The sequence below is a fragment of the Balaenoptera ricei genome, chromosome 15 (genome assembly GCF_028023285.1).
Source record: "Balaenoptera ricei isolate mBalRic1 chromosome 15, mBalRic1.hap2, whole genome shotgun sequence".
Classification (NCBI taxonomy): domain Eukaryota; kingdom Metazoa; phylum Chordata; class Mammalia; order Artiodactyla; family Balaenopteridae; genus Balaenoptera; species Balaenoptera ricei.
Genome location: NC_082653.1, coordinates 53,159,785 through 53,173,383, shown reverse-complemented (window position 1 = coordinate 53,173,383; position 13,599 = coordinate 53,159,785). Strand labels below are relative to the sequence as shown.

Here is a 13,599-nt window from a genome sequence, read left to right as displayed (position 1 = left end):
AACTACATTTCCCAGCATCCCTTGTAGCTAAAGCGTCCGTACCTGGAGTGGTGCCAACCTGTCTTGGAGGGTTTGAGTCAGCCTTCTGCTTTCCATCTCCCACGTGCAGCCGCAGAGAGAGTGGCTGCTGCCAACCTGGCCTCCCTGCGTCCCTGAGAGCTCCGCCGGCCGGCCTCGAGCCTCGCCTTCTCAAGCGCAGACCGTTCGCTCCAAGCGAGGAGACCAGGCTTCCGCACCGGAAACGGGGCACCGGGCGTGACGTCACTGCTGCCTCGGCGCACGGCCTCCCAGAAGGCACCGCGTCCCTGCCGTCCTCCCCAACTGACGGCGGCGCACACCAATAGTCGCCGGCTGCCTGTGAGGACATTCCGAAGGGCGAGGGGTGGGCTTGGCCTCTCGAGCCTAGTTTCCCGGTCTCTCCCCGAGTCTGGGTCTCTGGGTTGTCCCCAGTGAGCGCCCAGGGGCGGCAGAACCCCAAGAGGTGAGGGATTCCGGGAGGGCGGGAACCAGGCTGAGGCGGCCTCTGGGGAGCGGAACAGAGTCTATTGCTAGGGGATCCTGGCCGGATAGGTATCCGGGAGCGCACCCCAGGCAATGCCACCAGCTGGGCTTTGCGGTGAAGGTGCCCCTTGGCCAGTGGGAGAGGCTGCAGAGCGGGCCTGGCTTGGTGGGCCCTACTGGGATGTCCCCTGTCGCTCTTACAGGGCTTTGAGGGTGGAAAGGAGTCAGCAGGCCACATGTAGACACCTCATGCGGCCTTGCGTTTGCTCCTTGAACCATCAGCAGCCCCCGGAAGGGCATCCGAGGGACCTGCGGTCCAAGGGACGCAGTGAGGCCAGATTCAGTGGCCCAGTTGACTTGTAAACAGATGCCCTCGGTATTGGACCCCTGATTTCCTGTCTTCTGGCCCATTGCTTCTTCTACCAGCATGAGTTAAACCTTTCTTCCCAGTGGAGTTTGCACTTCATTTTCTCATGAGGATGGCTCTTGAGGTTTGAACATCTTCTGCTTTCATTCTCAGGATATTCCTTTCAGGCCTTGCTAAGAGTATCGGGTCAGGAATCTTCCTTACGGTTCTGAGTTCCCTACCGTAGCTTATCTTTCCTTTTTGATTTAGATCTCATGTGGCCTCACTTTGCAAGACACATACTGGAGTGCAGGCATCTCCAGCCTGACTCATGGTTTCTCTCATCTGCAGCGTGACTGACAGGTTTCCTCCAGTAAGAGGTGACTCTTGAAGCTCTGCAGAAACAAGTGTGTGTGTGATTTCAAGGCACGATGGCTGCAAAAGTGGTTCCTATACCACCAAAGCCAAAGAGGTCCTTTATACTGAGAGTTCCTCCTAACTCCAAGCTGGGCCAAGACCTACTTCGAGATGCTACTAGTGGGCCCAAGACCATTCACCAGCTGGTTCTGGAGCACTTCCTCACCTTCTTGCCCAAGCCAAGCCTAGTCCAGCCCAGTCAGAAAGTCAAGGAGACCTTGGTTATTGTGAAGGATGTGAGCTCAAACCTTCAGAACAGAGGTAAGAAGCACATACTGTTTTACTAGAAGAGAAGGGGATAGTACTGGGGGCTGAGCTAGACTTCCCTGTTAGTAATGAATTCAAGTTAGGTTGGTGGGTGTCAGAAAAAAAGAGTTGATTCCAATAAGTCAACATGCCAGGGAGAGGGAGTATTTTTTTCTCAAGCTGGAGCTTGAATGGTTTGCTAAGTGTGTGTAAAGCCACAGAATAAACAGTGTGTATCTTTTCTGTAGTGTCAGTTTTACCCAGACACTGGGGGAGGGGGAGTATCTTTTTAGGATAAAGGAATGTGGATGAATTATTGAATTGACTTCAGCTTATGTGGAATTTTGTTAACTTTTGTGCTTGCTGTGGGCATCTTCAGACTTTACCTTTCCCCATCCTTCCCCTTAGTAGTAACGGGAATTTTAAAAGGTGCTTAGGGGAATATCCTTTTCGTAGTGAAGAGACCCCATATAGGTTCAAGACCCTGTGGTTTGTGGATTGATCTCTGACTGGGCTCATAGGAACAGAAAAAGCTTTGAGTTACCTACCAAAGGAATGAGGACAGCCTGGCTTCAAGGTGTGGATAGAGTCTCCATATTAGAGTCACTGACTTTTCTATTAACTACAGCTTCCTCTTTCCCCAGTGCAATCTCATACCTTAGTGAAGCTTCTACCCAGAGAAGGAATCCAGCAGAAACAGGAGGCAGTGTCTCTGTGTTTGAAAGCTGAGTCTGAGGTGGGTTCAGTTTTCCTGTTCACTGTTTGAGTGCATCACCTTCTCTACTCTTGCAGCCCTCCTGTGTATATAAACCCATTCTTGGGAGTCAGCAGGGAGATGGGGCTCTTTCTTCACTGCCTCCTTGGACAGTCATCTTTTTTTTTTTCCTCTGGCTCCTCTCTGAGCCTGGCTTTCCTATCTGCGTGGGACTTCTAGATCCCTTTTGCCATCCCTTCCCTGATCTTGGTCTTTCTTAACAGCAGGGCTGTCAAGGAACCTCTGTTACTATGTCAAGGAACCTCTGTTACTAAGAGGAAGGGGGCCTGTTGCTCTTTCAGGAGCTGGTGGTCTTTGAGGATTTGAATGTATTTCACTCCCAAGAAGAATGTGTAAGCTTGGATCCTGTTCAGCAGCCCACCTCAGAGATTCAAGACAACAGTATTGGGGAGATGATGTTACTGGGTAAGAAATCAAGTCCCTTGTGTGTTCAGATTGAAGGCTATGGGAAAAGCATGTTCTATTTCATCTTAGACTTTTTTGAGACATTGTTCACACCAGCTAAGTACATGTTCATGCACATTTAATTTTTGATTTATTCCATGTGGCAGAGCCTTCTCCAGCTGTGAGTGGCCATTTTCCCTGTATCTTGGGGGCAGTAAGGAGGGGACTTCTCTTGGTAAGCAAGACTTGAGGTTGATATACTCACACATCAAATATTTAAACAGATAGAAAATACAAGTATACTGTTTCTGAATCTCTGCATCCAGTGGTATTCTCCCCACAGATATATTTTACATCAGTGTATTTATTAGACATATGACTAATTCTTTTAAGTCTTTTTTTTTCCTTGATGTTCAATAATTGTGAAGCCTACTAGTGTAAGAGAAAATATATCCCACTTTTGATGGAAATAACATCTGGCACTTATTAAGTACTTGTGTGCCAATATGTGCTAGACATTTCTAACTACTTTGCATGCATTTATTATCTCATGTAATTCTTATGATAGTACTGTGGGGTATAGGAATCATTACTATTTCATAGATGATGGAACTGAAGCAGAGAAAAGTTAAGAAATTTGCTAAAGGTCACACAGCAGTAGGTAGTAGAGCAGGGATTTGGACTCAGGGAATCTAACATCAGAGCTTACAGTCTTGGCCCAGTACAGTACTGCCTCCTTGCTGCATTTCTCATAGTTTCACCAGTGAATTTCCTATATGGTTGGTGAATGAAGCCTTCTTCATTTTTACTCATTTCCCAGTAGTGGCTAACAAGTGCTACATAGAAACTCATCTGGCAGCAGCTTCTCTGTAAGCTGCTTAGAGATGCTTCAGTTTTTCCCTAGAAATATACTGCTACCCTAGAGCCAGGGTCCCTCAAAAATCATTTTGCTGAGTGCCTAATACTTTTTACCTTGCCTTCAAGACTGGTTCTGAGGCTGAAATGGAGCAAAGAGTGGGTTTTGTGAGTTGCCTAGGGTGACAGAAATGCATAATGATTACTCAACTCTGTAGTTGTCTTATCCTGTATGGTTGGGGTGGTGGTACATAATAGGCCTGGTTAATTTCCCATAGATTATTATATGTAATATTTTCTTTATTTTAGGAAACCGTATAAACAGATCAGATTTATTACACTGAGTTTTTCCTGAGTCTTAGGCAAAGCTAGCATTTATTTTGGGTGACTGACTGTTGGGCATGTTGCCAACTCCAGGAACACTTTGGCCCTGCACGTTGAGGCCCTGAGACCCAGTCCTCACCCTCTCCTTTCCTCTCCCTTGTCCATACTCTGAAGCTGATGATTTAAGCTTAGAGTCATTCACCACATTTAATAAATGCTGTTTTCCCCTCAGGCAGGGTTGGGTTTTGGAGTTGATATTCAAGGTTAAAAATATATATAATGCTCCATTTCTACCCTCTAAGAGCTTCTAAGTTACAGTTGTAAAGAGCTATGATAAGTCAAGGCAGGATTTGGACCCAGGAGCAGAGTTCGGAAGAACACGGATTTGATTTTAGATGAGATTCAGTCCATGGCAGGAAATAAAATGAGGTTATCCTCTGGGCACTTGGACATTGGGGATTGGAGGTCAGATGTAAGGATGTAGAGATTTGGGAGTCATCAGCATATAGCTGATAGTTGAAATAGTAACATTTGGTCGGTTTGCAAAGGGAAAAGTGTAAGGGAATGAACCTCGTGGGGACAGGAATCAAAAGGAAGGCCCTTGACGGAGGAAGACAGAATTTGTGTTTCAGTCCAAGTAAACCACATGAAAACAACAACCAGAAAGGTTGAGCACTTAAATTCTCAGTGAGATAGTTCTTATGGTTGTATCTGCCCTCTACTGTGGTAAGAGAATATACCTTTCCAAGATTGATACAAATTGACTACATACTATGCAACAAAAACACAATAGAGTCCAAAGAGTAGAAATTATACATTAGGATCTATCACAATACAACTAGAAATTAATAATGAAATCAGAGAAAACAATTTCTTTCTACCAGTAAAGTTTAAAACTATTAAGTAACTTTGGGTCAAAGGAGTAATACAAATTAAAATCGCATAATTTTTCTGCAAAACACTATGTATCAGAATCTATGGTATAATCTAAAGTGGTACTCATAAGAATATGCAGGGATGTAAAAACATGTATACTGGTTTACAGAAATTAATTAAGCCTCTGGCTCAAAGTTAGGAAAACAAGATAAGGGAAAACAGGAACAAAATATTAATAAATACAAACTTAGAAATCAATAAGTTAAAAATAGAAAAAATAGAGGAACTAATAAGTAGAAAGATTTACACACAAATAGATAAACCAATTTCCATACAGGAAACTGAAATTGTCAAAAAACTAGTCCCACACACAAGAAAAAGGACCAGCCTTAGTTTCACAGAAAATTCTTGTAAATCTTTAAAAATTTGACAGTTCAAATTCTATGAGAACTCAGAGTATAGAAAAAGAAGGAAAACTTCCAGGTTCTTTTTATGACATTAGTGTAACAAAGATATCACAACCTGATGAAAATTGCAATGACCAAATAAGATTTATTCCAGGAATACAAAAATGATTTAGTCATAGAAAGTCTATTTGTTATAAGTCTGTCCATCTGAAAATAAAAAGGAGAAATAGCCTATGATCATTTTCATAGTTATTGAAAAGATATTTGACAAAATACAAACCTCTTCTTCATAAGAACACTTAACAAACTAGTGACTAATGGATACTTCCTTAATGGGCTACATATCCTTTCAACCAGCATCATCTTTAATGGGAAACACTGGGGGCATTCCCACTAGAATTAGGAATACAACAGTGAAGCCCACTACCACTACTACTATTTAATATTTTGTTTCAGGTATTAGCCAGTGCAGTTAAATGAGAAGGAAATTAGCCGTATTATAAGAACTTAAGAGAAAGATAAAACTACACCTATTTACATATAATTGTGTAGCTGGAAAACCCTAGAGAATGTCTGAAAACTTATTCCAAATAATAAGCATTTAGTAAGGCAATGAGATGTAAAATTATTATACCGAAATCATTCATGCAAACACAATCATTTAGAAGATATACAATAGGAACAAAAAAGATTAAACACCTAGGAATAAACTTAAGAAGTGTGCAAAAATTGTGAGGAAAACTTTAAAACACTTCTAAAGGACACAGAAGTAGATTTGAATGAATGGAAAGAAGTATCATGTTCTTGGTGGGGAAGATTTTAACATAAAAAAAGGTCAGTTCTCCCCAAATTGATTTATGAATTCAATGTAATCCCTTTAACAAAACCAATAGGATTTTTTTCCCCTGGAACTAGGCAGTCCGATCTCAAATTCAAATGGAAAAATAACTACAAGTAACGGGGAAAATTGAAAAGAAGAGCAGTGGCGCAGGAGGGTTCTAGCCCTATCAGGTATTAAAGCAGCCTCTAAAGCCTGTCATGAAAACAGTATATAGTATTGGCATGTGACTAGATAGACCAATGGGATGGAATAAGAAGTCCAGGGACCTCCCTGGTGGCGCAGTGGTTAAGAATCCACCTGCCAGTGCAGGGAACATGGGTTTGATCCCTGGTCGGGGAAGATCCCACATGCTGCAGAGCAACTAAGCCCATGCGCCACAACTAGTGAAGCCCGTGTGCCACAACTGCTGAAGCCTGTGTGCCTAGAGCCTGTGCTCCACAACAAGAGAAGCCACCGCAATGAGAAGCCCACAGACTGCAACGAAGAGTAGCCCCCGCTCTCTGCAACTAGAGAAAACCCCGCGCACAGCAACGAAGACCCAACGTAGCCAAAAATAAACTAATTAATAACAAAATTAATTAAGTAAAAAAAAAGTGCAGAAATAGCTTCAAGTACACATGAGGATTTAGTTTGTGATAAAGTTGGAATCTCCAATCAGCAAGGTAAAGAGGGACTTTTTGATAAAAGGTGTTGTGACAACTTAGTAGCCATTTGGTGAATCATACCTTACTTTGCACACCAAGAAAAACTCCCAGTGGATCAAAGGGTGAAATCCTTTATAACCGTGGGCTAGGAAGACTTTTCTAATTAAGACTCAAAAATCCAGAAGTCTTGAAAGAAAATATCAATAACATAAATACATAAAAATTTTAAAACTTCTGTATGACAAAATAAAAAACAAATATCTGAGCAAATAAAATGCAGTAAATTGGAGATAAATATTTGCAACTTATATCAGACAAAAGCCTAATCTTCCTAATTAAGAATTTCTAGAAATTGGGAAGAGAAAGATCAACAGATTTTCTCAGAAATACAAATTACTCTAAAATACATGAAAGAGGGCTTCCCTGGTGGCGCAGTGGTTAAGAGACCGCCTGCCAATGCAGGGAGCACGGGTTCGAGCCCTGGTCCAGGAAGATCCCACATGTTGCGGAGCAACTAAGCCCATGCGCCACAACTACTGAGCCTGTGCTCTAGAGCCTGTGAGCCACAACTACTGAAGCCCATGCACCTAGAGCTCATGCTCCGCAACAAGAGAAGCCACTGCAACGAGAAACCTGCACACGGCAACAAAGAGTAGCCCCTGCTCATCGCAACTAGAGAAAGCCCACACACAGCAATGAAGACCCAACGCAGCCAAAAATAAATAAATCAATAAATCAATAAAAGAAATTTTAAAAATAAAATACATGAAAGATGTCCAGCCCTACTCATAATTAGAAATGCAGATAAAACCTTTACTGAGTTACCTTTTTTTAAAAAAAAAAATCTCAGATTTATAGAAATCAGAAACTTAACACATTGGTGGTGAGGTTGTTGGGAGATGGGTATATCGCTGGTGGGCATGCAGAATGGTACAGTTCCTGTTTATGAGAATCTGTAATTACCCATATTACAGACGCATTTACCTTTTGATCTAGCAGACCCACTTCAGGGAATCTGAATTACAGATAATAGCAGTAGCACACATTCAAAATAATGTACAAACAAGGTTTATTCATTGTGGTATTGTTTGTAAAAACACAAAGTTGAAAACAAGTGTTTCTGCAGGGGCTGGTTGAATATGGTATGTTTCCACACATGATACCATGATAATCTCTGTGCACTGGAATATAGCGACTGAAGTAAGGCAAGCAGCAGAAATATACATAGTGTACTACCTTTTATGTAAGAAAGGGGGAGAAAAAGAAAACGTATTGCCTAAAGAAACAATGGGAAAACAAAAAGAAATTAATAAAAACTGCTACCTGTCTGGGGAATGAATAGAATGGATGGGGAGAGGGATGAGAGTAAGGCTCTCTGTGTATACTTTCTCCTGTTTTGATTTTTTGAGCCATATAAATATGTTAGCTACTAAAATTATTTTATTTTTAAAGTTAGTACAGTAAAGGAAGGTAAAATACAGTTTCCCATGAACAACACAGGGATGAGGGGTGCTGACCCTCCCAGCAGTCAAAAATCAATGCATAATTGATAGTCAGCCCCCCATACCCGCTGTTCCTCTATATCCTGGTTCTGCATCTGCAGATTCAACCAACCTTGGATTGCATAGTACTGTAGTACTTATTGTTGAAAACATTCTGCGTATAAGTGGACTTTCGCAGTTCAAACCTGTGTTGTTGAAGAGTCAACTGTATTTTCATTGACCCTTTCAGAAAAACAAGAAAAATCATATGAGTTTCAACTAATTGTTCTGAAAACAGATATTTAGCTCTTTAATATAACCTAATGTTCATAATCATTCATAAAATGCTGATGGTAATTCCTGAAAACTGAGAATAAAGAAACCTGCTATCACTATTAATATCATTAACTAATTTTCTAAAGCAAGAAGATAAGAAAAAGGGGTTGAGAAGAATGAATATTGGAAAGAGAGGGAACCAAAATATGATTTGTACTTAGAAAATCTAAAAGGATCAACTAAAACATTATTATATTTAATAGTTTTAAAGTAGGTTGATAGGAATAAATATTTAACAATCAATAAATAGCATTCTTTTTTTTTAAAATTTATTTTTGGCTGCTTTGGGTCTTCATTGCTGTGCGTGGGCTTTCTCTAGTTGTGGCGAGAGGGGGCTACTCTTCCTTATGGTGCATGGGCTTCTCATTGCAGTGGCTTCTCTTGTTGTGGAGCACAGGCTATAGGCTTGTGGCACGTGGGCTCAGTAGTTGTGGCTTGCGGGCTCTAGAGCGCAGCCTCAGTAGTTGTGGTGCACGGGCTTAGTTGCTCCGTGGCATGTGGGATCTTCCCAGACCAGGGCTTGAACCCGTGTCCCCTGCACTGGCAGGTGGATTCTTAACCACTGCGCCACCAGGGAAGCCCAATAAGTAGCATTCTTAAATAAACGCAAAATAATGAGAGCTCTCATTCAGAATGTAAGATAGGAGTAAACTAGAGAAATGTTTTATTGGTAAATAGAAAAGAAGATTCTTAAATATTGGAGAGAAACAGGTCTAAACTGAAAAACTAAAATCATGTAAAATAAAGATAGCAGTGCCCTCCAGATTTATTTATACTGTGAATACACTCAGTCAAATTTGTGAAAAGGTAGAAGTGGATGTTCTGACTGGTTTTACCAATATTAGACATGTTACAAACAACAAACAGTGTGATACTAAACTCCAAATGTATTAGGGTTAACTGTAAAAATAAGTCATAAAAGAATGGCTAGGAGACTTCCCTGGGTGCACAGTGGTTAAGAATCCACCTGGCAATGCAGGGGACACAGGTTCAATCCCTGGTCCAGGAAGATCCCACATGCCGCAGAGCAACTAAGCCTGTGCGCCTAGAGCCCCTGCTCCACAACAATGAGAAGCCACCACGAGAAGCCTGTGCACCGCAACGAAGGGTAGCCCCCGCTCGCCACAAAAAGAGAAAGCCTGCGCACAGCAACGAAGACCCAATGCAACCAAATAAATAAATAAAAATACCTTTTTAAAAAAAAGAAAGAATGGCCAGGAAACAATAGAAATTTATCAGATTTTAAGACTAATTTTTTTTTCTGGTTTTAAGTTGTGGAGTTATTATAGAGGGAGACTTCCATTAATATATCAGTAGTGATTGATAAAGAGATTAAGATTTGTAATATATAAAATTTATTTAAATTTATAAAAGTCTCAGCCCAATAGATAAATTACTAGTTTGCAGTAATCAAAGTGCAAAGTAAAGCTACAATGAGAAACCATTGTATACCTATTAAATATTTGAAAATTATATCTACTGCCAGCAAGATTAGGTAAAATTGATAACCACATGTTGATGATTGTATTGAAATTTGTACAGCTTGTTTGGAAAGCAGTATAACAGTTCATACCAAGAGCTGTGATAAAAATTGGCATGTGCTTTGACCCAGCATTTTCATTATCCTAAGGGAATCGCTAAAAGAAATAATTTAAAAGAAAAAATTCTATTGGTGTGAAACTGCTAAATCCAGCAGAGATGCATATTCTAGCTTCAGGTTCAGTCACATTATCTAAGTGGTTGATTTAATCCTTTACTTTAATCTCAGTAAGTTGCCTGGAGTCAGACAAGTCCCTTGTCACGTCACCTGTTCAGAGCATACTTTTTTTGTTTTTCACTTTGTTGCCTAGTCTTTATAACTTGTTATTTTACACAGACTTTTTTTGGGAAATACAAATGCAGAAAAGTCTACAAATCCTAAGTGTACAGCTCAGATTTTCACAAAATGTACACATTTGTCTAACCACACCCAAAACTGACTATTCCTAACAGCCCAGAAATCCCACTGTGCCCTCTTCTCAGTCACTACTCTCCTTCCTCCCCAAAAATGACAACTATTGACTTCTACCATAGTTTCATTTTATCAATTGTAGTAATCCTTTAATGTCCAAATAATAATCCATTGTGTGACTATGCTATACCTCCTTTAGTTGTGGTCATTTGAATTTTTCCAGTTTTTCACTATATCGGATATTATAATATTACCTAATACTATAATATTTTAATATTTAATGTAGTGAAAACCTGGAAGTAACTCATCTTACCATTCACTTACTAGCCTCCTAAAGATTACAAGTAGTACCCTTCAGTATTTATGTCCTTTATCCCCTGGTCCTTATTAGCTCAGTGCTCTACACAATATAAGGTCAGTATGAACTTGTTGAGTGAGTAGTTGGTGCTTATTCAGAAAACAAACAAATGAAATCTTTTAATGTAGTCCCACTCATTCCAATTTTTAAAGAAAAGTAAAAAGAGGACTGTGTGCTTGCATTATGGGGTATGGAAAGATTTATCAGTCATGTATCCCACCCTCATTAAGGGTGGAAAAGTGTTGATGGCAATTATCGGCCAGTCCTCAGACTTCTGACTTTCAAGGTTATTGTTTCATGAGAAATCTGACGTGTTTTTTCCTGCCTGGTATCATAGCCCTCAAAAGTTATTAAATTCTCTCTCTGTTTCAACAGTCAGTGACAGTAATCCTGAGGGTGAAGATCTTCAGAAAGAACCTGTAGAGAATGAAGATCAGAGAGAAAAGTCTTCAGATTGTGATGAAATTGATTGCTCCGTGGTCTCTGAGCAACCTCCAGATTGCCAGAAAGAGGAAAGACTAAATACATCCATTCCAAAGGAAAGGAAAATGAGAAATCTTTTAGTTACCATCAAAAATGATACTCCACTAGAGGAACTCTCAAAATATGTGGATATCAGTGTTATTGCACTTACCAGAAATCGGAGAACAAGAAGATGGTATACTTGTCCACTGTGTGGGAAACAGTTTAATGAAAGTTCTTACCTTATTTCCCACCAGAGGACTCACACTGGAGAAAAGCCCTATGACTGTAGTCACTGTGGGAAAAGCTTCAATCATAAAACAAACCTTAATAAACATGAGCGAATCCATACAGGAGAGAAACCTTATTCATGTTCTCAATGTGGGAAAAACTTTCGTCAGAATTCTCATCGGAGTCGCCATGAAGGAATCCATATAAGGGAGAAGATATTTAAGTGTCCAGAATGTGGGAAAACCTTCCCAGGAAACAAAGAATTTGTGATTCATCTGCAGAGTCACGAGGCTAAGAGGCCATATGGTTGTACAAAGTGTGGGAGGAGGTTTGGTCGGCTGTCAAACTGTACCCGGCATGAAAAAACCCATTCAGCATGTAAGACCCGAAAACAGAAGTGGGATCGGGAAAGGTCTGATGGTCCTGCCTCAACCTGAAATACTCCTTAAGGAATTCTGAATTCCCAGGCTATCTGAAAAGATAGAGATAAGAAAACCTCATTATAGCCAAAATTGGATAAATACCCATGTTTGCTGAAACCTCAAGTTTTTAGAAAATTCACAGGGGGAAGAAAAAAAACAAAAACATCCTCAAGGGCTGTACCTCAGTTAGCAACCAGGCGTTTTGGACTAGAGTGAGCTTTTGTGAACTTGTATAACAATGTACAGGTCACAGATCCCTTTCCTGAAAAATGCTTTGAAATATGAGTCTGGGGGCTGCTTACCTTCAAGGTGAAGAGTGGTGAGTGTCCTGAAAGTATATCCAGCTTTTCCCCCACATAGGAATTCACACTTGAGAAATAATGTAAAGGTCCTTATCTGGAACTCTGTTCCCCTAAAAGAACCAAACTACTGATTTGTTAAGTCAACAGCTTCTATTAGCAATTCATATAACCCTCTAAGGATACCCTTAAAGCCTGAGAGTTGAAAGGGATTGTTTACTTTGGAATTTAGGAAAATACAGCAATTGAATGTCAAGGACGTATTCTGTCATTTGTATGTGATCTAAACTAACGATGAATTTCAATAACATTTGCAGTTTGTGGTGAAAAGTGACTGTTTTACAGAAATCCTTTCACAGCGTAATTTAAAAGTGTCTACTGTTCTCACTGTATTTTGTTCTGCAATTAATTGCTCACACAGCTCTCTCATGCCTTTCCCTTGCCAAAAGAAGTTTGGGTCGCTCAGGCCTGGCCACCCAGCCCTGCTCCTGGAAAAGCTCTTTAGAATCTTGCCCCTCTGTTGAGTCGAGAAGAAAACCTGCTAGGAAGGAAACCCCAAGAGGAGGAGGAGGACGTTGGCTTGGATCCATGGCTGGTCAATAAACTTGCCATATGCGTATTTCCCATCAGACCTTTGGCAATGGGTGGTCACTACCTCACAAGCGAAGTGTTTTTTACTTTTAGAAATTATGTCTCCAATAGCTAGCTCACATTACCCCTCAGGAGACAGGGTTCCAGTGTCCTCACTGTAGTGGATATTTGTTCTCTTTGGCCTCCTGATACCCAGACTTTCCTGACTTGTCTGCCAGAGGCAAGGCCAGTGGTGCCTTCACGGGACCGATCCTGTGGTGCGTCATTTTAAGGATTCTTGATCAGTCTTGCTCTTCTTAGATTTCCTAAGGTTTTACGTTGGTATTTTGATTGGAATAGGTTAAATCCTATATATCAGTACTATTGGGGGAAAATTACCTTTACAAATTTTGTTTCCTATCCAGAAGCATACCTTTCCATTGATTAGAGTATTCCTAAGTTTTTCTAATTTTCTTCATGTAAGTTCTACACAATTTTGTTACTGTAAATAGTTTTTTTCATTATATTTTTCTAGTTGGTTATTGCTTTTACATAGGAAAGTTATTTTTAATTATATATTTGCAAAACTAGCCACTTCTCTGAATGCAATGTTCAGTAATTTTGTAATTTCTCAGTTCTGTTAAAATTTGTGGTTAAAAATTATACCATCTACAAATAGTAGTTTTGTTTCTTCCTTTATGCCTATTGCTCTTTTTTTGTTGTTAAAATATGTGGTTCTAAGCTTTGTTGTGGTACAAAGCATGCTAAAAGGACATTTTATGATACAATTCAGTCCTGAGTCCTAATTAAAGATAGAAAAAGAAACCCCAACATTTAAAACCACACTAAAACAGGCTTTATCAATGTTGTCTT

The 13,599-nt window shown here is 40.3% G+C and overlaps 1 protein-coding gene across 2 annotated transcripts; it reads left to right on the top strand.

Moving 5' to 3' along the window:
* The first annotated feature begins 120 nt into the window (after positions 1-120).
* On the top strand, positions 121-13,221 carry ZNF200 (zinc finger protein 200). Of its 2 annotated transcripts, XM_059896715.1 has the most exons (5): positions 121-481; positions 1,199-1,525; positions 2,155-2,246; positions 2,567-2,690; positions 11,118-13,221. In XM_059896715.1, exons 2-5 carry the CDS (start codon positions 1,279-1,281, stop codon positions 11,870-11,872), a joined length of 1,218 nt encoding a protein of 405 aa, XP_059752698.1. In that variant the 5' UTR covers positions 121-481; positions 1,199-1,278; the 3' UTR covers positions 11,873-13,221. The 2 variants fall into 2 exon arrangements, with proteins under 2 accessions (XP_059752698.1, XP_059752699.1); XM_059896716.1 differs by lacking the exons at positions 2,155-2,246; positions 2,567-2,690.
* Positions 13,222-13,599: the final 378 nt, after the last annotated feature.